Source organism: Cervus canadensis, chromosome 1 (assembly GCF_019320065.1).
Source record: "Cervus canadensis isolate Bull #8, Minnesota chromosome 1, ASM1932006v1, whole genome shotgun sequence".
NCBI lineage: Eukaryota > Metazoa > Chordata > Mammalia > Artiodactyla > Cervidae > Cervus > Cervus canadensis.
Genome location: NC_057386.1, coordinates 17,221,269 through 17,247,333, shown reverse-complemented (window position 1 = coordinate 17,247,333; position 26,065 = coordinate 17,221,269). Strand labels below are relative to the sequence as shown.

Below are 26,065 nucleotides of genomic sequence, written 5' to 3'. Positions count from 1 at the left end.
GGATTCTCCAGTCAAGAATACTGGAGTAGGTTGCCATTCCTTTCTCCATGGGATCTTCCCAACCCAGGAATTGAACCTGGGTCTCCTGCATTGCAGGCAGATTCTTTACCACCTGAGCCACCAGGAAAGCAAGTGATAATAAGTAAAAAAGTGCGGGGACTTCCCTGGTGGTCCAGGTTCAATCCCTGATGCAGCCAAACATATAAATGAATAAAAATAAATATTTTTTAAAAGTAATAAGGCAGGGATTTGAATTCAGATCTTCTGATGCCAAATGCAATATTATATCCATGACATCATACCTGTTCACAAAGTCTACCTGGTGAATGCCTGCTGCACTTTCTTTAGGGATATTGGGTCCTTGACTGACAAGCTTATCAGCTGAGTGAGAAGGGAGCAGACCTAGGTCTTATGCTGATTAACAACAACAACAAAAACTTCAGCTACATCTTATGTCCTAGGCTGGGCAGAAATGCTTTTCATATAAACTGCATTGTTCACTGGCTTCCAGAGGGGCGCACTTTATCCCTAAGAGATCAGAGTCTGGGACTTCCCTGGTGGTCCAGTGGCTAAGACTCTGTACTCCCAATGCAGGGGGCCCAGGTTCCATCCCTGCTCAGGGAACTAGATCCCACATGCTGTGCAAGTAACAGTTCACACACTGCAACTAAAGACTGAAGGTCCTGTGTGCTGCAACTAAGAGCTGGCACAGCCAAATAAATAACTAATTGAAAATAGTTTATTAAAAAAGACAGCAGTCTTGGGATAGTGATATGACTTGCTTGAAGTGACAAAGTTAATAAGGAACAAAGCTGGGCTGCCAACCCAGGCTTGCTTGATTACAACCACTTAAACTTTTCTGCCTCTTAACAAATCACTTCCATTGACTGCCAAGATCTCAAATATGGGCACATTAGCCACCACGATGAGTTGTTATTATTGTTCCCATCGCACAGATGAGGAAACAGGTTTGGTCAATTAAGCCTGTGGCTGTCTTGCTAAGAAGTGGTAAAATCAAGATTCTAAGCCATGTCTGCCATGCCCATCACAAACACCATCCCACCACATACCCCCACCCCCATCCCATCAGCTGCATCTCCTTGGTGACCAGGTCCTCCCAGGAGAGATGAGCTCTTTCACACCATACATGAGACTCATAGCTTCACCAGGTCCCATGAACACGTCATCAGACAGGCTGTGGGGAGCTCTCAGGGTATGTGGCAGAGCCAGCCTCCTCCCCTGAACCTGTGCCCATTTGGTGGGTGCTCCATGCCTGAGGAGTCCAGACACGGGTGCTCCTGAGAAACTGGCCACCCAGAGTCCCAGCACAGCCCCACTCCTGCACACCTACCCCAAAGAGGAGGCTTCAAACCAAGGCCTCCTGGTGAAGGGAGCACCCCCGCCCCCTGCCCCACCTCTGTCCTGAGTCCACAGAGTTCAGGGTATGCTCGGGGTCTCTCCCACTGCTCTGGCTTCAGGCTGGGAGTTGGGAAGCTTACATCCAAGTTCACAGCAAGGCCTTCTTCAACCCCCACTCCAGCTTTCTACCCAGTACTTTCCCACTCTTTCCACAGGCTGCTCTAAAACCCCGCCAGGTGAGAACTGAGCTCACACTCCTCCCTTCAAACCAGCTCCTCTCCCCAAGGAGGGATGTCCTTCGAGGACATCACTCAGTACCATCCTCCAGCCCCACTAATCCATCCCCTATACCTCACTACAGTCCCCCCCGTTCAGGAAGGACTCCAACACCACTGCAGTCCTCCCCTAGTCCAGGAAGGACTCTAACACCACTCCAATCCTCCCCGTCCTAGGAGGACTCCGACACTGATCCAGTCCTCCCCTAGTCCAGTAAGGACTCTGACACTGATCCAGTCCCCCCCAGTCCAGGAAGGACTCCGACACCGCTCCAGTCCTCCCCTAGTCCAGAAGGACTCGGACACCACTCCAGTCCTCCCCAGTCCAGAAGGACTCTGACACTACTTCCACCCTGTCCGCAGGAGCTCTCCACCCTCTGAATGTGTAGTCTTGGGATCTATCCCACTTGCTTGGCCCTATCACTGCCCCATGACATCTCTTGTAACTACTGACTTTTAAATTTTTATTTATTTATTTTTAGCTGCACCCTGTCTTTACTGCAGCATGTGGAATCTAGTTCCTCCATGAGTGATCACACCCAGGCCCCCTGCATTGAGAGCACGGAGTCTTAGTCACTGGATCCCCAGGAAAGTCCATAAATTGACTTTTTATGTTAAAAGGGTACAATACTAGGGTTGACCTTTTTTTCTTCCCTTAAGTGAATATCCCAGGCCTCCTACATCTTTAGTTAACGGCTGTTGCCTCCAAACAGATGATCTCAGAAAATTTGTTTCAAGGTTTTTTTGTTCAAGAAGGTGGCCATGGTTTCCCATTCTGGAATTCTGCTTTGGGGGCTGCCTGCCAAGGGTCTCCCAGGGCCTCTGCGCTGAGCTCCCTGAAAGAGGCTGCTCCCTGCCACAGTGGTGAAGGAGGGGAAGAAATGGTTTCCTAGACAGACTGTGTGCCCACCCAGGCATACTGCAGCAAGAACTCAGACAACATCAAGGAGCGTTCAGGATTTTCTCTTGAGAAGTTCACAACCACATGGAGAGAGGTCTGAGGGTTAGCAATGATTACTCTCTGTTCTTATGGCGGTCCCAACTCCCCAGCCTGCTGCCCCATCCTTGCACAGGCCCTGGTGTGAGAAACTCTCAGCAGAGCAGAGAAGTGACCAAGTCAAGTTTTTTACCATATAAAAGTTTGATATCTGGGACTTCCCTGGTGGTCCAGCGGCTAAGACTCTGTGCTCCCAATGCCGGGGGCCGGGTTTGATCCCTGGTCAGGAAACTGGATCCCACATGCCACAATTAAAGATCAAAGATCCTGTGTGCTGCAACTAAGACCTGGTGCGGCCAAAGATATATATATTTTTTAAAGTTCGTTATCTAACACTATTACAGATTTTGGCTGATCATGATAAAGGCTAATTTTGGAAAGGGGTGGAGGACTCAGAATCCCAAACTGAAAGCCTGAGTAAAGTGCTGAGCATCATGAATGAATGAATATTTATTTCCCAATTCTCTGACACAAACTGGGTGTCCAACATTTCAGTTCAATTCTGACACTAACTTCCAGATTTAACGTTGGACCCCACAGGTTAAGGGCCCCATCTTACAGGCCTGCTCCCCACCTCAGATGCCAGTTGCAATGGAGTGCCCAGGATACTGGCACTTCTGTCCAGGTTGGCTGGTATGAGTCACAGAACTACGAAAATTCTATACAGAAGTCCCCCCTTTATCCACAGTTCCACCTTCCATGGTTTCAATTAACTCTGTTCAACCTCAGTCTAAAAACATTAAATGGAAAATTCCAGAAATAAACAACTCGTAAGTTTAAACTGCATGCAAAAAAAAAAAAAAAAAACCTGCCAGCAGGTGCCAGGAGGGGAGAGGAGCCCGAAGATCTGCCCAAGCTGTCTTAGGTGAAAGAATATGGGGCCATACCCTTGGGCTGGAAGGCGGAAGAGGGGCGGCAGCGCCTTCCTTAGGCACAGCCCACCCGAGCAACTGCCCACCCAGGATTCAGCCACTGCAGGCTTCTTGAGCCTCGGAGCAGCAACCACTCCTCAGACGGGCCCTGAGTGGATGTGAGCCGAACAGGCAGCCCCCCAGCAGCTCCCCCTCACTGCCTGACAGTCACGGGCTGATGGATGCTGCTGGTGGTGTTTGGTCACTAACAAGATCTCTGAGATCCCATGGAACATAGCCTGCCAGGCTCCTCTGTCCATGGGATTTTCCAGGCAAGAGTACTGGAGTCGGTTGCCATGTCCTCCTCCAGGGGATCTTCCCAACCCAGGGATAGAACCCAAGTCTCCTGCACTGGCAACCCTTCAAATTCCCCATATCCAGGCTACAACCCAAGCCAGTTAAATAATAATGGATTGGGGTAAGACCCACACACGGGTGTCTTTAAAAGCTCTGGAAAGGATCCAGATATAAGCCAATGTTGAGGCCCCTGCCAGTGGGCTGTGGGATGAGGCAGGGAGGGCCTGCACACACCGGAGGTTCTATGGCGGGGGGATTACCGACGGCACCTGAGGGCCAAGGACTGCAGAATCCTCTGCCACCCCCCTTCCCTCGGCTCCCACGTGCTGCAAGACATGAACAGACACAGAGAGAGGGGAAGAAGCTGACACCACACCGGGAAGCATTTGCCTCGTCTGTTTGCAACACACCCATGTGCTCTGAGGCTTAAAAGTGAGGGGAGCCCGAGAAATTAGAATGAACTGGGATTTCAGAAGGCATTTCTGGCCATACCCTGAGAGCAACAAGGGACAAGCTGCTACTCAGCAGGAATTTCTATAAGGAAACAAACTAAATCTGAAGATTCCTCCTCTTCCAAGTGCACCAGGCCTAAGGCAGAGTGGAGTGCTGGGCAGACCAGCCTGAAAGGCTTATGTCGCCCCCTGGTGGAAAGATTGAGTACAGCTCCCATTCACCACTTCCAGGAGGTCCTCCTCAAATTCTCCACCCCTGCCCACTAAATTAGGAAAATATCTCAGAGCAGAGAACCTGCCATCCTCCAGGACTCCTTGTGGGGCTTTGTTAAATACACTGAAGCTCAGCCTCCTAATCTGCACAAAGGGAAAGACTCTCAATCTAACTGGGAAGGTTTGTGAAGATTACAGAGGTGACCCAGAAACCAACCATGTCCGACTTCTAGTAAGGGCCACAGGAAGTGAGCGGTTGTCAAGGTCTAGGCCCTCCTCTGAGCAAATATAACATCCTACCCCCAACAGACTATAACATGTCATGCTTCTCTCTTCGCTGTGCCTCCTGGGCCTCCAGGCCAAGTTAGGCATCCCTCAGAGCCTTCCTGTGGGGCTTCACAACTTGCATCTGAGTCTTTTTCTTGGCACTGACATTCTGCTAACTTGTTCCTAGTTTTCACTTCTTTATTCACTTAGTTATTTTCTCTAGGTCTCCTTAAATCTTTCCTAGAGTAAGATGGAAACAAACTAAGACTTTATTTTGAACCTGGTAAGTTTGCTTTTCATTCATATATGCTTAGTTCAGCAAGTTTTCAAATGCTCTAGTCTTACTAAGAGAAAAGCTTTTAAGACACTCATCAGAATAACTTTAGAGATATAAAAATATTCTAATTCAGAAGATCCAAGATAGGCCAGAGTAATCTGTAATTTTTAAAAAGTTTCCCAGCTGCTGCTAAAGCAACCAACCCCAAACCTGGTCTCAGAACAGTTTCAGAATCTCTGGCTTGAGAGAAAAAAGGGGTCATTAGTTATAAAGATGAATGTCAAACTCCTTTACAAAATGTCATTTTCTAAATAAAATAAATGGCAACTTTATTCAATTGAGGTGTTTCAAAAACAAGGAGCGTAAAGCCAAATTTGCAAGTCAAACCCATTTAAACGCATCAGGGCGAAGATCTTAAGAGAAAACCCAGCAGTGAAGCCTTCTATAAAATCAAGACTCTCCTACTTACTTGGTCTTGGAGTTTGGCTTTTCTTAAGATGATCACACCTGGAGTAAACATCCACGGAATGAAGATATTTCCAAGTTTCTGGACAACCCACCTCTCCTAAACCACAACAGGAACACCAAAATTCTTTACAAGATCCCAGAGGCTGCTGCTAGAGCTTATGTTAAGAATTCACCCCATCTCCACTAGAGGGCGCTCCTTCCCTGCTCTGGGACCCTTCCCTGTACTCTCAGGACTGTGGAGACAGAGCACCCAATTAGGCGCAAGTGTTTCTCCCAGATGACTGAAAGCCAAGCCCAGAAGGACACGAGGTCTCAGCGCCCCAGGACCTTACGACATCCGGCGGCTGCTGTTCCTCACCCCGCAGGTGGTGAAGACCCACAACTGTCTCCTCCATTTTTATTACAAAGCAGGAAGAACAGCACTGAAGGTGCAGACCTTACTTCTGGTTCATCGAGGCCAGCGATCACTTGTGAAGGCCGAGCGTGGAAATACACCAGTGTACATTGCAAACAGATGTCACGTCAGCCACCAGAGGCAGGGTGGGGGAGTTTCTGCCTCCTCTGAGTTCAAGTACAAATGGCTCAGCTGCTCCTTGCACATCTTCCAAAGTGCACTGCCTGGCAGGATCCTCGGGTGCCCAGGCTCAGCCGAGTCTGTGCAGTTTAAAAACCCATTTTGTGGACTGACAAGAAGCCTGTGCTGGGTCCCTGGGATGACAGGGGTGCTGGTGTGAGGGATATTTCAAACTGGGCCTCCCCAAGTCATAGGTAGGTCAGAAGATGCATTCCCCCTCTGTCTAGCCACCAGGCCAGTCTTCACTCTGGTAGGGCCCTCAACTTTTTATGAAGGGATCAGAGTCCCCTTTCCTCAGAAACCCAGGGCCCCTGTTTAGCCCAGACGAGCAAGAGCAATGGAGATCCAACCAAAAGTGTGAAATCAGTACCTGGAAAACTCACTTAAAAATCTGTGACAATTAAGAAACTTTTCCCCAAAGGGGCTCTATGCCACAGATGTACCTGAAAAGACAATACTGCTACAGACAGAGGGGGAGGGTAAAAAAGGGAGGTGGACAGGAACACATAGGGAAGGGGGAGGTGACAGAAGACAGTCCAAATGACAAGCAACCAAGACAGGAAGTGGCCAGGGCAAGATGTTCAAAGGCGGGGTTGATACCGACAGGGTTCATAGTTCCTCTGGGAAATTCTGAGTGTTATTTCTGTCTTGCCCTACTGGGCCTATGGCTGGGAGGGCCTGTGACAGATGAAAAAATATGCTAACCAGGTCTTTCTGGTACTTTCACTGATTACTCTCTTTGAACAGATTGGCTTTACAATAAATTTCGCAACATGTTGGGTATTGGTACAGCCTTAATCCAGGGTTGGTCAGAGAAGGAAAAAAAGTGCTGGTCCCTGAAAAGAGTCTTACAAGGACATACACACCAGGGGCATCCCTAGGGTAGCATCTGCCCTCACTGGCTGGACAGAATGGGGGCTTAACTGGCAGCTGCTAATATATTTCAGGAAAGGGAAAACAGTCTATTATTAGAGATGCTAAAACTTGAGATGAGACTGTAACAGACCAATCACTAACCTCTGCTCACAGCTACTTTCTAAGGGGCAAAGGCCCAGGCTCCAGTCTTAAGTGTCAACTGTTCTACTGACTGCTGAAAACAAATCGGTGACTAGGGTCTTCAGTTTCAAGACAGACCAGGGAGTAACAGTGGCCCTACTTTATAAAGGAGAAACACCCAGCAACTGCGATCTGGAAATCTTACTTGCTGTCAGCAACAGTGCTCATGCCTCTGTTCCCTCTAGGTGGCGGCTTCCAGGTAAGGATGACAAGTATTAGCAGTCAGCCATCTGCAGATCATTTTGGGGTGGGGTGGGCACAGTGGCTAGTAACAACAGCGTATGAATCCACCTACTATAGTGAGTGCAGAAAAAGAAGGCCCCTTTCTCCCTCCTGCCTGCTTCTGTTCCAGACTAACTACACGGAGTCAGAAAGGCTGGAGGATGACAGAGCCTGGAGTCTTGTCTGCAAGCTTGAATAGCTTCCCAGGCGCGTATCAGCTACGAGGACAAAATCGCCAGGGCCACTCTCTTCCTCCCCTTTTCCTCCTCCTCCCTCACCCTGGCTTCACTTCCTTCCCCCAGTGAGAGCGAGTGTGAGCAAGAGAACAGGTACTTCATTTCCTAAGCACCGCGCATCTCAGCAGCATGAGGGTTCCACAAGATGTCACAAGAAACAGAGGTCTGAAATTCCCGCCAGGTCACAGGTCACAATTACTTCCGAGGGGTCTTCACAGTTAAGACGGGCACACACATTTCAGAGGGCAGCCCCTGGGCCCCCCCTCGTTCGCGCACACACACTCACGCACACTCTCACGCCCTGGGACCGGCGTTCAGCCGCAGGGCCTGGCTGGCTCAGGTCAGGTACTGCACCACGAGGAACATGACCACACAGGTGAGCAGCATCCCAGCGATCATGAAGTACTTGTCCTGGAAGGCCCGCTTCTCGATGAGCCGCATCACCGTGTTGGACAGGCCGAGCATGGTGGCGATGTCAAGGATCTTCTTCTGGGTCCCCTGGGGCAGACAAGAGGAGAACGAAAAACCGTGATCACCTCCTTGTGCCAAGGGTGGGTGAACGTCAGCATGAGGTGCGATGGACCAACAGTCTCTCGGTCACGCCTAAAGCATACAAGCAGCAGCAACCAGACGTAGATCAGGCTCCTTCAATCAAGGTCGCAGAGCAAAGCAAGGGGGACAGGAAAGTCTTTTCCACAAACATGCTGGAACAAATGGTTGGATAACGGGCATCTTGTGCACAGAGCATATATACACACATATACACAAATGTGGGCTTCCCGTGTGGCTCAGTCAGTAAAGAATCTGCCTGCAGTGCAGAAGACCCAGGTTCAATCCCTGGGTCGGGAAGATCCCCTGGAGAAGGAAATGGCAACCCACCCCAGTATCTTCGCCTGGAAAATCCCATGGACAGAGGAGCCTGATGGGCTGCAGTCCATGGGGTTGCAAAGAGTCGGGCACGAATGAGCGACTAACACTTTACTTCATATGTATATGTCCGTATGTATTATGCACAAGAACATGTGTTAAAAAATGACCATTGCTTCATATTATACACAAAAATTTCATCATAAAGTTAAACATACAAGCTAAAACTATAAGCTTCTAGAAGAAAACAGAATATTCCCAAACCGGAAATAATACAGGTGCATATCAACAGGAGGATGGATTAACAGAGTATGTTCTGTGCACGATGAGATATTGCTGCACAATAAAAAGGACCCGATGACCATGTAATGACATGAAAGGGCATGAACACCCCTGAGAGGAAGGAGGCACACACACACGAGTAATGTGGACGTCTACATTAAGCTCAGTAACAGTCAAAACTAATTTATGATGAAACAAGAAGAGTGGCTGCCTGGGGCGGGGGGTGGGCAGGAGCAGACTTAACCTGGGGAGGGCACAGAGGTTTTTTCAGGGGTGATGAAAACGGTCTATGTCTTGACAGCAGGAAGAGTTACAAAGGTGTATGTAGGCATTTGTCAAAACTCCATGACCTGTACAAGTTAAGATCTGTACACCTCACTGTATCCACATCATACCTCCATAAAGAAGTTCTAAATTAGAATATTTTATATTTAAAAGGAAAAAATGGGCTTCCCTGGTGGCTCAGATGGTAAAGAATTGGCCTGCAATACGGAGACCCGGGTTTGATTCCAGGGCCGGGAAGATGCTCTGGAGAAGGGAATGGCAACCCACTCCAGTATTCTCGTCCATGGACAGAGAAGCTTGGTGAACTACAGTCCATGGGGTTGCAAAGAGTCGGACAAGACTGAGCGACTAACACTTTCACTTTTCACATTAAAAAATAAAAGGCAATATCAAAGAAACTTCTCTGCACCCTGGCTCTAAAATGCCTGCCATCAGTCTGTGCTCGCTGTGGAGTAGACACCTCAGGAATTCTGCTGAGCAGAGCCTACATCCACGTTCATGAGAGGGTCAGAGGCAGGCAAGACGGAACCAGAGAAACACAGCTGCCAGACACCACCACGACGACCTAAAGCCCCATATATAAATGTCACCGCCCACCACCCAAAGCAAAAGAGTATTTTATTCCTAAACCAACAATCCACACCACCCAGGCCGCCCTTCCTCCCTGCTATCTAATTTTCATTCTTAAGCATATTCAGTTTTATATGAAGTAACAGATAGATGCTGGGAGGATCTCAACTTACTTACACGTCATCCACTGTATTTGTATGGAGGCATCTAACCTAAGGTCCTGCATCTACTTCTTAAGTGAACACAGTAACAGGCAACTGAGAGGAAAGTCTCTCAGGTCAAATGTCATCTCTGCCAGAGGAGATCAGAGACATGTTTTCACACAGCAGTGATGATCAGCATTAGACTCTCACTCAAGACTCTGCTCAGCTATGAAAGAAGAGATTATTCCATCACTCTACGAAATTCAAATATCAAATTCAAAAATCACTGGAAAGTTAACATACATTTCAAAAACACTACTAATTTTCTACCACAAATTTCCCCAAATCAAGGCCCAGCTCCTTCACACCTCCTCCTATGTTCTTTTCAAATGGTTTAGGCAGAAGCTTGCCTGACAGAAGTGGGGCAGGTAGAAGGAATCAGTACAGTAGATGTGCAGAGGAAACGGATGACAAACCTCACACTCCAACCCCTGACTGCCCACCCACCAGGCTTCCCAGCACTTTATCTCTGGGGACAGTGTTAGGGCAGAAGTTGCACGGGCTCTTCAGTGACACCAGACTTCAGTAGGAAGCTGACATTTGCTTTAACAATAAGCTCTGAGCCCTACCGGGTTGACATTAAGTGTTGACACTATGAGTCTCATCCTATAAAGAGTTTGACTATTTTTCTGAGATATGGGGAGGAAGCCAGCAGCTTTCTAAAGAAAGGGAGGATTAACCCTTATGTATTAGTTTAGACTGGGGTTCCCTGATGGCACAGCAGGTAAAGAATCCGCCTGCAATACAGGAGACAGAGGAGATGCGGGTTTGATCCCTGGGTCGGGAAGATCCCCTGGAGGAGGAAATAAGGAAATGACAACCCACCCCGGTATTCTTGCCTGAAAAAAAAACTGTGAACAGAGGAGGTGGGCTACAGTTCATGGGGTCACAAAGAGTCAGACACGACTGAGCAACCACACACACACACATCAGTTCAGAGGACTGCAGGTGGCTGTCCTGAACGGGGGCGCCCACGGAGCTGGCGTGAGACCACGCTTCCAGACTGTCGGAAGCGCTGCAGCCATCAGCAAGATAAGTGTCACTCGAGGCCTGCCTGACCTCCTCCCAGGTAAAGGTGGTAGGCGATGCTCAGAAACATACTGAAGTCCTGCAGAGCTGACAGGCTCAAGACGGTCCAACAAAAACTAAGATAAAGCTCACACTTCCGAGTGACTGCTTCTCACAGCTCAGGGGCTGGGAGGGCTCCGCGCACAAGGGACCACACCCTGATAACAGGCACAGTTCACACCCCATTATCCATCAGGGTTGATACAGGAAAAGGGCTGAGGCTGAAACATCATGACTGACATCAGAGACTGTGTAATGTTTCTGTAAACCACTCCCTAGGGGTCTGAGTCTCAGCCAATGGGGCAGGGTTTCTAGGAATACCTGTTACTAAAGACAGAATGCAGCAGAGTCACCGGGGGTCACTAGCCTGAGCTCCAGAAGCCACTGTCAATCAACCCTGGCAGCCCTAAGACCCTCCCTCGGGGGGCTTCAGCTGCTGCAGGACAGAGGTCTTGGCTCTAAGACTGCCCACCACAGGGGCCACACGGAACACACCCAGGAGTGAGTGAGACGCCAAGTAAAGCCATGTCTTCCTTCTTCCGAGAGCAAATTCTATCACATAATTTCTTGGCCCATTACTGCTTCCTCTCACAGGGGCAGTCACTTTCTGTTCAGTCCAGGAAATGGAAAAACACCTGGATACTGAGAGATGCCACATTATGGTTCACTGTAAACACAATAAATACCTATTGGCAAAGGGAATTTGGCTACTTTTGGACTCATAATAATCCACTTCCAGCAAAAAGGATCCCAAACTCAAAGGCTCTGTCTCACCATCACAGCATCACAGTTCAGGGCTACGTGACCAAAAGTTAAACGCAGGTCTCACATTGCTGCCTAAAGTCAAAACACAAGGCCTTCTCCCTGTCCCCCCAAAAGGGCCCCCACCTTCAAGGTCAGTCTCTGGGCCCTCAGTCCCGCCAGAATACTGTGCCCGCCTCCAATGAGGTCATCCATGCCGTGGTGAATTTTCTGGAGGGAGGAGTTAAACTGCAGTGATTCATCCATTGGTATGGTGGTGTCAGAGTCCTGTGAAAGAAACGCAGGCACTTGATTAACTTTGCTGCTGCTCAGCTCCTGGTGTCCCCACCTCAACTGACCACTCTGTCTCTTGGTCAAGGTCAAGCCGGAAGAACTGCCAGAGGAAATGGTGCAAGAATCAAAGGAACCTGATGAAGACTAAAAAGCAAAGCGGAGATCTGGGGCGGCCTCTGTCCACTCAGAGGAAGTGCAATTCTCAGACTTCTCAGTCTCCAAGTGGGTTCCACCACACAAGTCTGCTCATCCCTGCCTCCTCCGCATCACTCCCCCAACTCAGGAAAAATTTTTTTATTTTGCTTTTTGGTGTGGACCATTTTTAAAGTCTTTTATTGAATTTGTTACAATATTGCTTCTGTTTCATGCTTTGGTTTTTTGGCTGTGGGGCATGCGGGATCTTAGCTCCCCAAAGAGGGCTCAAACTCACTTCCGCTGCACTGGAAGGCGAAGTCTTAACCACTGGACCCCCAGGGAAGTCCTGGAAACACTATTCTCGCTGGGTTTCTCCTAAAGGTTGTCTTTAATTCCTTACTAACCTAACTTCTTCCAAATGTTCCTTTACCTGGCTTCCCCTTGGTGCAGTGGGGAAGGTTTGCTTTTGTCTTTTGGCTATTTCATTATGGTTTATTCCTCCCTCCGATTAGACAGACTGACTACAGAGAGCAGAGACTGGTTTCTATTAAAGGCCCAACAGTGTTCACAACGGGACTATCCACCTAAGCAGGGAAGAAAAGTCTGTAAAAAAATCAAGGAAGGAAAGAACTAATACTGATCAATGCTTTCCACTTTGCAAACTCCTCACTTTAAGCTCACTCAGGCCCCACTCTAACCTTATGCTGTAGTTATGGTATTATCCTTGTTTTAGATGAAGAAACAGAAGCCCAGAGAGGTGGAATGACTTGTGTAAGACCCCGCCAGTGAGACGTCCACACAAATCCCCGTGCTGGGTGCAGAGCCCGCCCCCTTAACTGTCCCGTAGGGAGAAACATCAAAACCGATCCCAGCGCTCCACCTTCACCCTGCAGTGGGAAGGACACGGACGCACGGCATGACCAGTCACTGCCCTGTCCTCTTTCCAGTTCCCTGACCGTCACAAACCCTTCTGCCAAGCAGGACCACTTCTACCACTTTCTGTCATCATGAAGAAGTTAAACCACCTTTTCTCTGCTGCTCAAGTTCACAATCTTTTTTCAGGTATATATTTTCAATCCTGCCCCCCGCCCCGCTGCTAACATGGGAGTTTCTCAGGGGTAGGAGTCAAGGTTTTTAGTTTAAACACACTTTACTTTCAGCACCTTAAATAGCATCCTGCACAAGCTGATGTTTGGTGGGTGAAGATCCCAGTGTTTGGGTACAGCTGATGGGCTGTTATCTCTCAGAAAAATGTACTATAGCTCATGATCATAAAAAGACCAGGAAGTTCATTCAGCCAGATAATTTTTATTAAGGGCCCACTGTACGCACAGCATCACACTAGGCTGGTAAGATGTAAAATAATTCGGAGCCATCAGCCCTGGCCTAAAAAAGCCCTATAACCAACGCCACAGCTACCAAAAGCCCACACAACACCTTAAGAGTGTCATATAGCTCCCTACTCTTTTGAAAAGAGGCTCTGCTTACCGACCAACACATGTTCGTTGACCTCTTGAATTGCTAATCATTACTACTTGACTGCTTACCTCAGAGAAGCCAAACTATGTAGGCATATTCTGAAGCACCTGGGGAAAATTTACTGCACATGTGGACACAGCAAAGAGGGTTCAACATCTGCAAAGTGGGAACTGATTTGAATTCTGAGGCTGGGCTTAGAAAGCGTAAGCCTACTTTAGAAAATGAACCTCTGTAAGAAAACAAAAAACCAAACAAAAAGCCCCTGAGCCCCACCTTATTTGGTGGAATACATTACGCAGGACACAGGAAAAGCCAGTAATGTTCTACAGCCACGTGTGAGAAATGACCCCATTGAGACCAAAGGACAGGGACATGGTGTCCCAGGAAATCAAACGTGCAAACCAACAGGCGACTTTCAAACGGGCTCAAGTCAAGTAGTCCCTTTAAAACGAAATACCTGTGAACAAATCCCTCCTGACTGCTGCTCAGACTAGAGGCAAAAGCATTTTAACGCATTAAACACTGGAACTGCATGCATGCACACACGCACACACATGCAAAAACATTTTAACACATCCAACACTGGAACTGCACGCATGCGCATGCACACACACACACAGAGGTAACTGCCTGAAGGCAGCTTTGAAACGCTGCCCTCGCTACAAATAGTCTAAGTTATCCTTTTTGATCTGATCAGGAAAATGTTTCCACCATGGGAAAGTCCACTTCTCTGCATCCACCAGGCAAACCAGGTAACTTTCACCTCTGCCTGTTCCCTCAAATTAACTACTTCCTCTGAGGGTTTTTGTGACAGAAAAAGAGATGCAAGTGGTGTCTAGGTCTAGTCTCTGTAACGCAGTCGGCCATCACTTCCAGTTGCTCTCTTCCCGTCTCATCCGTCTGCTTCAGTACCCCGCAGAGGGCTCCTGTCAGAGTCCTGAGCTCCAGCTCTGACCAGCCGCCCAGTCCCTGCCGATCCCGCCCAGGCGCCGGGCTTACGTTCGTGGTGAAGGTGCGAGACAGAAGCTCCTCTCGCTGTCTCTCCTGCTGCTCGCGTGCATACCGCCGGTGCTGGAAGTTTCGAAGAGCAGTCTGCAGGTGCTGGACGTCGTACTTTAACTGGTCGACACGGCTGGAATTGACAGAGAGATTAAATTCCAGGAGTCCCGAGGAGCACAACTGGCGGCGGCTGGACTTCGTCTTCAGGGAAGAAGACAATTCCTTACTCCCCCTGTACCCCTCCATGCTATCCACCCCTCACCCCAAATGATCTGATTTGATCAATGATATTGAAAGTAAAAAGGGAGCCTGTAATTAGAGCAGGATGGTAGCAAATGAGATTCCAGCAGCTTTCCTTAACTATCTGCTGGTCTCTGATTCTGGATGCATGACAGGGAACAGGTGATGGGAAGCAGGTTCGATGACCTCTTCCTGACCTTCTAGGGATTATATTGCTCTCCTGGAAGAAGCCCAAGGCATCTGTGGAGTACAGCATCAGTGAAGTTTCATAAACGTTTTGAAAACAGAGGCTGGGGTGGAGGTGGTAAGAGTGGTTTCGCTTTAATTTCATGGGGGTGTATCAAACATTACATCAGTTTTTCATTACAAATACACTGACTGGAGTGATTAAGAGCAAGATAATTCAACCCAAGAATGAAGTGGGAATCAAAAAACAGAGTCACACTCCCTGGTGGCATTAGGTTTCAAGTGGCCATGGGTCTGGTCAGAAAAACAGTACTGGGGGCAAAATTTCAAAATGATACCAACAAGGAAAGGAGACACCAGGCTTCTGAGCCACTAACCTCACAGGCTTTTTATTCCTTTTTTTTTTAACTGAAGTAGAGGTGATGTACAATATTACATAAGTTACAGGTATACAATATGGTGATTCACAAGTTTTAAAGGTTATAATCCATTTACAGTTACTATAAAATATTGGCTATATTCCCTGTGGTGTACAACACAGGCTTTTGATTCTGAGGGAGAATCACGCAAATAGAATTGTGGTCTTTACGGGACTTTATCTTTGCATAGTCTTAGTTTTTCAAGGTGTAAATGGATTTTCAGAATATTTAATGACCTCTCTGGGAACAAGGCCTGGCAGGGTCAGAGCACTCACAGTTTGGCATTCTGTCTTTTGTGGGGGGGCTCCTTGCTGGACAGAATCTCCAGACGCTCTAGTTGGCTGAATATCTGGTCTATGCTTGCTTGGATTTCATTTTCTACTACTGCACAAAAGAGAAAAAAGAATAGTTACTGGAAAAGAGATAGTGAACTTAGATTAGAATGGTAAATCAAACATGTCTTTTCTCTATATCCAATAAACTCAAAAATATGTACTGCAAAAGAAGAAAAATGCACTGATGAGAACAGAAAGAAATTCAAATTATACTAAGTGACTTTCTAAATGTTTTTATATATATACGCATATATATATGTATATATGCATATATATAGGTGTTAATGCCATAACAGTGCTATTAAAAAAAAAAACCTAAAGATAAATCTATAGAAATAAATTTCCTGGGAGGGGGGATCGGGATGGGGAACACATGTAAATCCACGGCTGATTCATGTCAATGTATGGCAAAAACCACTATAATACTGTAAAGTAATTAGCCTCCAACGAATAAAAATAAATGGAAAAAAGATAATAAATTTCCTGCCTTTGAAAATAAAATGAACATTCAAAGATTGTCCAAAACAAACAAACAAAAAAAGATTGTCCAAATAAATATTTTCAGCAAAATGTAGTATTTTATGATATAGAATGAGGCCTCTTTTCCTTTGAGATTATTCTCAGATATGGGTTATAAATATCTAGTAAAAAGACTGCCAAATGAACCCTCTACAGAAAATAATGAGGTTAAAAAAAAAAGCGCACAGGGAAAGATTAGTATGTGAAACAAAGAGAAGCATTCCCTTAAGAATAGGTAGGCTGAGGCTGGAGTCACCAGAACAGACAAAATACCAACAGGGAAGGCCCAGGAAGGAATCCACAGAGGTAATAACATGATAAATACAGTCATTTTCCTTAGCTCCTTTGCTAAACAGTCAAAATGACCTCTTTTCCATGTCTACTCATGTACCAATGAGACTGCCAGAAAGCCAAACAAAGTCGACGGTCAGAGGCTAAACTGCACAGAAAAAGGCATCCAGACTGCCTCGTGTCCATAAGGAAATGACAGTAGAGACAGAGGTGTCACCTTCTTAGGGGAGCCCAGAGCTAACAAACACAGCTTAGAACAAGGCGGGGCACGGGACCGAGAGGAGAGGTGCTTGGGAGCAGAAAGCAGACCTGAGAAGACAGGAGAATGGGCCCAGCGCCAGCCAAGGAGTGACAGGAGGAGACAGCGTCAGTGGTGGGAGGGGGACCAGCAGGGTCTGTGTGACGGACTCAGAAAAAGCACCTTTTCTTTTTCTTTTGGCCACGCCACATCGGCAGGTGGGATCTTAGTTCCCTGAACAGGGGTCGAACCAGTACCCCCCTGTGTTGGAAACATGGCGTCTTAACCAAGGGACCACCAGGGAAGTTTCAGGACCTTTTCTCATAACAGAAAAGAAACTAAAACACAAATAGCAGCACTCTTCTCAAAAGAAATCATGGTGTGGGAACTGAACTAATTAACACTGCCCTTCGTTTCTGAATAATCCTCCTGGAAAGCTGCAGAATTCTCAGCTCAAGAAGAAACGCCCAGTTCCAGTTAAACATCTCTGAATCTTTATGGACCACATTCCTCTACGGACAGGGTAATTAGATTAAGACAGATGGAGGCAAGTACTCCCATTCCCATCGGGCCCTGTCAGGTTGAGTGGAGGGGTAATGGGGGATAAGACTTGTGGGATTCCAGAGGGCACGGTCAGGGAAACCAGTGACTTTGCCATAGGGTTTTTCTGTCCACTCTCCCAACAGAACTCATTCCACGCTGACTCCTTCAGCCCCTGAGGCAGAAACACAGTCAGGAAACCCAGCCCATTAGCAGCGTGTCATCAGAGACAGGACTCTGGTCTCCGTAGTTAATTACTCACAGTGCAGAGACTGCTTGTCTGCCGTCTCCAGGCGTCCCATGTGAGACTGGATTTCATGGACATGCCTATCAAAGGGAGAGGGAGGAAATGAGTGAGACGCGCGTAATCAACAGTACTTCGGTCAGGAAAGACAATTTTTCTAATGCCAATGTAGAACTGATCTAAATGGACAGTGTCGCTGAACTGTGAAATTTGTATGTGGCACTTCAGGTCACATGTCTTGGCACGGTTTCTAATATTTTAACGTTAAATATTAATAACAAGGCAGACAGGCGGCATTTAGTGAGTGCTCACTGCATCTGAGACGTTCTGCAAGGTCAAAAACCCTATGAAGAAAGGACTATTATCACCTTCTTTTTGTAAATAAGACAACTGAAGCCCAGAAAGGTTATGTAACTTGTTCAAGGTCACACACCAAGTGATAAACCTCGATGTGGACCCGGCCAATCCCACTCTCTTGTTCTTTGACCCAATGTGCTGAGTACTGCTCTGTACTAGAGAGAGTCAAAGGGCAAGAGAGATAGAATTCTTGTCCTTGAGAAACAGTATAATTAGGAACGACAGGCCAGATAGACGCGAAAAGTCCCAAGAAGATTTAAGAGAACACTCACACACACAAGCGTAAACAAAAAGAAAGATCTGAGTGAGCACCAGTGCTAAGTAAAGGCAAAGAAAACAGAAGACTGAGCTGGGGGCAGCTCTGTGGGCAAAGGGAATTCGAAATGTGATTTGGTAAAGGAAAATGTGGACAAAATGACGTGCAAAAAGGCCTGCCAGTCCGGTCACATGGGTGACCAGAGGCTGGCATGCCTGAGAGCTGGGGTGAGAGGGAAGAAGGGGAGGAGGCGGATTAGTGGGAGGGAGCCATCAGAGGAAGGCCCAGAGAGACAGGGATCTCCTGTTTGGTGAACCTCTTTCCTTGGCAATAGGAGGCAATTATGGAAACACAGCTCTGTACCGGGGACTCTGGCCAATCCTGACACCAGGCCCAGGGCACTTCCCGATGGCTTCCTAGGGCATGGCCAAAGTCACCCTCTGAGCCCTTCCAAGCAGTCCTCTGTGATAAATCCTGGGGCTTCTGGTCTTTTCACAGAGAGTCACAGGAGGGGAGGTGTGAGCTCTTCTATCATCTCCAGGCCTTGAAGAAATGTCAGCAACCATCCTCCACCGTGAGCACCACAAACTATGACCCCAAATTTACCAAAGCAAGCCAGGAGCCCATATTTGGTTTGAACTTGCCTCGAGTCTTTTCCAGGGCTTCACTGTGGTCTCGAAACATGACCCATGGCTCCAGAAGCAAGGGCAGACCCTCAGAGGTTCCTGGGCAAGACCCAAGGTTCTGACAGGCAACCAGAAATCACTCCTAGAGTCTGAGGGACGAGGTCGCTACTTCAGGAAGGTAAGTCCAGGTGCTTTAGAATGGAGACACATGGAGATATGGAGGCAGATGTAGGACAGCAACTTGAAGAAACTGACACCTGGATCAGGGAAATGACGAACACAGCCAGAGAGCACTGAATGGCAGTGCTGATGGAAAAGAGAACGAGGACTTTCCTGAAGGCCTGGACGTGGGCAGTGAGGCAAATTTCTAATGGAAGTGGGAAAGGAACGGACTGCAACAAATGCTGATGGCTCAGATCATTAACCATGTGAAAAAAAAGACACCTTGTGTAATACACAAAGATAAACTCAAGGCGTGCATATTATGACTTCAGGTTAAGTAAGGATTTCTTGAACAAGACAAAAACCAAAACTACCCCCAAACCCCACAAATCACAAAAGAAAAGACTGATAGATTTGACCACAGTAAAAAACAAAACCAAAACCTTTTTACACCAAAGGCACATCTGGAACAAAAAAAAGGCAGAGACTGGAAGCCACCTGCAGCAGATAACAAAGGAATATGTTTGAATGTATAAGAACTACTACATATCAATAAGAAAAGTCAAAACAATTTTTAAAATGGGCAAAGGGCAACTGAGAGAAAAGGAAATCCAAATGGACAAAAAAATATATGAAGAAACACTCTTCCAGTAATCAGGAAAATGTACTTTCAATAAAGTAATAACATCACATTTCTCCCATGTGATTGACAAATATTTTAAACTTTAAGGATGAGGGACCTCTGGCAAGCATAACAACGGTTCCCAAGGGGTCCTGGGGAAGATGTCCAGGTTGTATCACAGGCCTGCCTTTGGCTCCATATTCTGTTCTGGTATTTTTTAAAAAATCAGCTTATGATTATGAAATTTGCATAAAATTCTGCGCTCCAGTGACTGGTTAGGATATTGAACCACAAAGCAAATACGAATGTTTTTCATTTAGACTGTAGTGTTGGAGAAGACTCTTGAGAGTCCCTTGGACTGCAAGGAGATCCAACCAGTTCATCCTAAAGGAGATCAGTCCTGGGTGTTCATTGGAAGGACTGATGTTGAAGCTGAAACTCCAATACTTTGGCTACCTGATGCAAAGAGCTGGCTCATTTGAAAAGACCCTGATGCTGGGAAAGATTGAGGGCAGGAGAAGGGGACGACAGAGGATGAGATGGTTGGATGGCATCACCACCTCAATGGACATGAGCTTGAGTAAACTCCGGGAGCTGGAGATGGACAGGGAGGCCTGGTGTGCTGTGGTTCATGGGGTCGCAGAGTCAGACACGACTGAGCAGCTGAACTGAACTGAATAAAATAAAATTTGTTGGGGATAAAAAGCGTTTTAAAATTTTTTTTAAAAAGTCAAATGCACAACACAGAATGGCATTCAGATTTGGGTCACTTGCTAAAGAAACCCTACCAAGTCAAGATTTCCCCCAATGGGAGATGAGCAAGATGACTGGGCAAGTTTAGAAGTCAAGTTGCAAAGAGGAAAGCCAAAAGAGCTAGTGATAATGATCCTTTAAGAAAGGAAAGGAAAAAAAAAAAAAAAGAAAGGAAAGGAAAAAAGCAACTAAATTAAAATGGGGCAGCTGGGGCTCTTCAAGTATCTAGAGATGACAGGAAGAGGAGTGGGCTTGTTCCCTGTTGCTGCTCCTTAAGGGAGTGTGTGCATGCATGCTCAGTTGCTTTAATCGCGTCGAACTCTCTGCGATCCAATGGACTATAGCCTGCCATGCTTCCCTGTCCGTGAGATTTCCCAGGCAAGAATACTGGAGTGGGTTACCATGCCCTCCTCCATGGGATCTTTCTACCCAGGGATTGAACTCACGTCTCCTGCAGTGCAGGCAGATTCTTTACCACTGAGCCACTGGGGAAGCCCCCTTAAGGGAGCCCCAGAACCAAAGGGTACAAATTTCAAGATGACAGATGTCAGCTGAACACAGAAGGAAAAACTGAGAACAAACTGTCGAAGAAGAGGGGAAAAAAGGGCTCTGGCATGTTTACACACAGAGCACATGAACTGTTTTGGGCTTTATTAAGGGTCTTCCTGACCAAAGTGAATTGAAATGGAAGATCTTGCCAGTCACTTTCAATTCTTAAATTCCACAACAGCAGCAGAAGAGATGATATCAATACCCACGAAACCCTATAACCACTCATCAGCTGGTTTTTACTGTTTTCTAAGCAAAAATGGATATTAAATTGCAGCAAAACCTGACTTTTCCCAACCAATCTCTTTTTGCTTTACATGAACTAGAAAAGATAAGAGCCAATAAAGTGATACCAATCTCCATATGCCAGGCCAGAAGAAATAAATGAAAACAACAGAGCAAGGATGAATGGCATTGCGAGAACTACTATATGCAAAGTGGCAAATGTGTTTTACATGGAACTGGGAATTCAGACAACACATTTGAAGCAATAAGGAACAGTTGGTATGCAAATCTGACATGGGAATGTGGACACTAGAAATCAGAAGTCCTAGTCCTGACTTTTGTGGGGTTCATGGTGGGCATGGGTGAAAACATAACCAAGCAGAGACCCAGTAGCAAATAAACAAGTGTCAATGCTGCTGAGTTTTTAAAAAAAATGTCTGTAGAAGATCTAGGAAGAATTTTTTTAAAATAAAGCTTACTTATTTATTTGGCTGCGTCCAGTCTTGGTTGCATGGGCTCACAGACCTTCCAGTTATGCAGTGTGGGCTCAGGTGCTCCACAGCATGTGGCATCTTAGTTCCCCGACCAGAGATCGAACCCACATCCCCTGGATTGCAAGGCAGACTAAACCACTGGACCACCAGGGAGGTCACTAGGAAGAATTTGAAAACAGAATTGCTTTTTAAAAGTCCATGGAGGGACTTTCCTGATAGTCCAGTGGCTAAGATGCCACGCTCCCCAATGCAAGAGGCTGGAGTTCGATCCCTGGCCAGGGAACTAGATCCCACACGCCACAACTAAGAGTTCATATGCCACAACTAAGAGTTTACATGCAGCAACGAATATCGAGGAGCCCACGTGCCACAACTAAGACCCGGCACAACCAAATTAAAAAAAAAAATTTAAGTCCAGGTAACTACCCGACCCCCATCATATACACCCACTTTGCACACATACTGCTTCTGCCTAACTCAAGCAGGAAACAGGGTTTTAGAGTTAAAAGATCTGAGTTGGAGTTCGAGTTCCACTATGCGGTAGCTGAGGGGCACTGAACAAGTTCATTTAATTCCTTGCTGCCTTAGTGTCCTCAACTCTAAAATGGGGCACTGATAATCATAATTATTTAAGGGGTCATAGATCCAAAGGCAATATGAAACTGCTGCAGTAACCCACACAGCACCATAGGGAAGTCTGTTGTTTTTACTTTGCTTGCTTTATTTAAAAGTAGCAGAACCATCTGGGCACTTTCACCTCACCCACTTTGCCTTCACTATATTTAGTCTCTCATCAGAAGGCAAAATCAAAAAAAAAGGAAAAACTGGTCTTGAGATAAGGCTAACAGTCTTTAAACCCAGCTGTTCATCAAAATCACCTGGAGAGCTTGTTAAAAATAGAGCTTCTTGTGCTCCAAACCTATTGAATCAGAATCTCTAGTGATAGTAAGGTCCAGGGCACTGAATGATCCTGGACAAATATGGGCACCTTTACAAGCACTGGGATCTCAAAAATAGAAGCCTGGCTATTAGCTCCTCTATAAAGTTCACCCTAACAGTATTATTTAAGTGTAAAATGTTTAACCTGCTTTTCATCTGTTTTTCCCCCCCAATGTTCAGGAATTTTCAAGATATGCAACTTTAAAATGCTGATATAATTCCAATGTACTTTCAGGGACACAGCAAGAGATAACCACAAACTGGGTTCAAAGTTCCAGTAAAATTAATATGCTCAGTTACTGCTGTATCAGTTCAGCTGCAATCATTAATTTCCGCAACTCCAAAATTTAACTGCAGATACGCACAGGATTCTGTTTCCTTTTTAAGACACTCAATCACCAGTGTTATGGAACTGGAAGGAGACTTACCGTTTAATCAGCCCCAAACTTTTATTTTACAGGAGAGGAAAACAAGGTGATGAGGTCTAGAACCAGAATCCTCAGTCCTGTTTCAGTCCTTGAGGGGAAAGGAGGCAGATCAGAACATACTGCACCAATAATAATCATAGTAATGATGATGATGAATATACTGCAGTGCAGAACAAAGTCAATTTCCTGAGGGCAGGGCTGTACTGTCTGCACTGGGAACAGTGCCTAACACATAGCAGGTGCTCAATCAATATTCACTGAATAAACGAATGACTACATAGTAGGCGGCCTAGCAATGGCTGGTCAAATCTTGTCCCTTGTCTGTTTTTGTAAATAAAGTTTTACTGGAATACAATCACATCCATTTGTTTACACATTGCCTAAAGGCTGCTTGTCCACTAATAACAGCACAGCTGAATAGCTGCCATAGAGACCACATGGCCTGTAAGACCTAAAATATTTACTACCTGGCTCTTGACAGGAAAAGTTGGTGAGCTCTGCTATAGAGTCTAAGGGTCTACAGAGTTTAAGGGTAGGTCGTTGGAGGCCTGCATAGGTAAGGAGTTCATCTATGTTCCACAAATCTTGTTCGGGACACCGTTTAGAATTCCTCCTCTGAGTTTACATATAACTGAGCTTCCGAGTTTACTCTGTGATCAGCTACCTGCTGCACCAGTAACAAGCAGCATGAGACTCTGTGAATAAAATTACTCTTAAATATAAGCTGGGTTGCAACCTCCTTAGGAATATCCTTTAACCAAATTAGCTAACCAGATGAGACTGTAGATGAGATCAATTTCAAAGCACTACTTAGTCCACTGAGCCCGGTTATTGTCAAAGATCTGCCCTTTCTTAGTAACATGGGCCTAATTTCCTGCTTCATTTCTTTTCCAACTGACTCACAGATCCAGCTTTTAAAGTCCCTTGTCTGTCCTTCCTATAATTTTTATATGAGAATAGGGTTCATATAATAGCGTAAGATAATTCTGTCATTTCAATACTATTACAAAGTAAGCTCTACATTTTCACCTGCCCAAACCAAATGCTGGATCAATAAAGTAAAAAGAAGTAGAAAATGAAACAGTAACTTAATGAAAAATAAATGAAACACAAAATTGGAAAATGAAACAAGAGGATCATCTTCCTCTTATTCTAGTGCTCTAAAGGATTTCTTTTATTGTGAATTCATTAGAGAGGTGGGTTCCCATTTTCTTTCTTTCCCAGGCCTTGGTGGTGCGATTTTATGAATTTTCATCAGCACAAAACTACACTGTAAGTTGAAAGGTATCAGAATAGGACAGGTGTAAGTATGGATATATTCCAAAAAAATCTGAAAACAGAGACTCATACAGACATTTGTACACCAGTGTTCTCAGCAGTATTATTTACAATAGTCAAAAGGTGGAAACCATCCAAGTGCCAATCAGTAGAGGAATGGATAACAAAACATTGTGTGTGTGTGTGTGTGTGTGTAAAACTCTACAAAGGAATATTATACAGCCATAAAAGGAACAATAGATAGATGCTATGACACAGATGAACCTTGGAAACCTTATGCTAAGTGAAATAAGGCAGACACAGAAGGACAAATATATTATTCTACTCATACGAGATATCTAGAATAGGAAAATTCAGAAACAGAAAGCAGAACAGGTTACCAGGGACCTGGGGAGAATTGGGGGAGTACTGCTTAATGGGTACATGAGTTTCTGTTTGGGATAATGAAAAAGTTCAGGAAATAGATAACGATGGTTACACAACACTATGACTGTACTTAATGCTGCTGAGCTGTACACTTAGAAATGATTATCGTTTTAAATAGTAAATTACATGATACTGGAAACTTAATTAAAAATCAAATGGTTAGTTAGCTTTAAAAAGGTAAACTTCATGTTATTTATGTTTGACCATAATAAAAGATAACTCATAAAAAATTTTCCCCCCAAACAGGATAGGTATGATCTTATTTCTCTATTCAATTACATATTTCGGCAAGCTCCAAAAACGCAGAGCAGTATGAATAATGAACACTACCAAGGAATTTTACGAGAAGCTAAACCAAAATTCACCTCTTTAAAGGTAACCTGGAACCAGATATTCTGAGCAATTTCTTTTATCAGAAAAATATGGTCTTTTAGTGTAAACCGAAATCAGGATAAAAGAGAAAATAAAAATCACAGCGTAGCAGCAATAAGGTTTGGGCCAATCAAGACTAAGGACTGATATAATTTAGGAGCTGTGAGTCATTAATTAAACGTTTTCTGACGACTTTAGCCCAGTGATGGATCCTCCTAAATTGCTTAAGGAGATCCTGTTGGTAATGCTCATTTACCTTCCATCTCATGGTGCCCCATGTTAGACCTTTTTTTCGAACACCCTGGCTCTCCAACTAAACAGTAACCGCCTATGTGTTGGGGCCCTCAGTCCCCACCGGTTCTAGCAATCCGGACCACAGAGTTGGCTGGAGCTGGACAATATAAGACTTTCCCTTCACCTAGTCTACCCAGCAGCTAGTCACGGCCTCGGAGATCCCGGAAGGCATTCGGCCCAGTGTCGCCGGGCACCAGGTCGGACCCTCCGGCCGCCGCAGACCTAGGCATCACGGCCAAAGACTGAGCCCTTCCGAGCTGGTCCCCACAGCAGCGCCCGGACGGAAGGACTAGGCCTCCATTCTGGCAGAGGACCGAGGCCCCAGCCCAGGGGACTAGGGCTCGCCTAGCCTGGCCTCGTCCCAGCCCATGCCCGACGCGTCCCTCACTTGTGCGTCTGCTGGTACAGCGGCTCCATGTTGCCGGCCCCGCCGGGTCCCGCTCCGGCTTCCACCGAACACGTCCTCACAGCCCCCCTTCCGGCTTCCGGCTTCCGGTCGCAGGACCCTCCTCCCCTGCCCGCTAGGGCTGTCCCAACGCGCGCCATCCTGGTGGAGCCTGCGAGAAAGGAGAAGGGGAACGAATAAAGAGGCCTGAAGAAAGCTAAGTGTAATCAGAGGTGCTGACTCAGATGAGGGACGAGGAAGTATAGGTTTTGGCAAGAGGCTGTCTGCAGCATTGAGTCAGGCATTGGTAAGGGCAGTCGCAGTGTATCGGCGTGGGGTCCTCAGAGCAAGGTTGTAGGT

General features: G+C 46.2%; 1 protein-coding gene and 1 non-coding gene across 4 annotated transcripts; one reads left to right on the top strand and one right to left on the bottom strand.

Annotated features, from left to right (window-relative positions):
* Nucleotides 1-551: 551 nt before the first annotated feature.
* On the top strand, nt 552-624 carry TRNAG-CCC. The gene has a single exon. It is a non-coding gene; the product is annotated as a tRNA-Gly (tRNA).
* A 4,724-nt stretch (nt 625-5,348) lies between these two features.
* Nucleotides 5,349-25,830, bottom strand: GOSR2 (golgi SNAP receptor complex member 2). Of its 3 annotated transcripts, XM_043466032.1 has the most exons (7): nt 25,709-25,741; nt 22,951-23,038; nt 17,558-17,622; nt 15,648-15,756; nt 14,528-14,660; nt 11,768-11,908; nt 5,349-8,102 (listed from the first exon to the last, which is right to left on the bottom strand). In XM_043466032.1, exons 3-7 carry the CDS (start codon nt 17,595-17,597, stop codon nt 7,941-7,943), a joined length of 585 nt encoding a protein of 194 aa, XP_043321967.1. In that variant the 5' UTR covers nt 17,598-17,622; nt 22,951-23,038; nt 25,709-25,741; the 3' UTR covers nt 5,349-7,940. The 3 variants fall into 3 exon arrangements, with proteins under 3 accessions (XP_043321967.1, XP_043321958.1, XP_043321978.1); XM_043466023.1 differs by lacking the exon at nt 22,951-23,038 and having other exon boundaries at nt 25,709-25,830; XM_043466043.1 differs by lacking the exons at nt 11,768-11,908; nt 22,951-23,038 and having other exon boundaries at nt 25,709-25,830.
* Nucleotides 25,831-26,065: the final 235 nt, after the last annotated feature.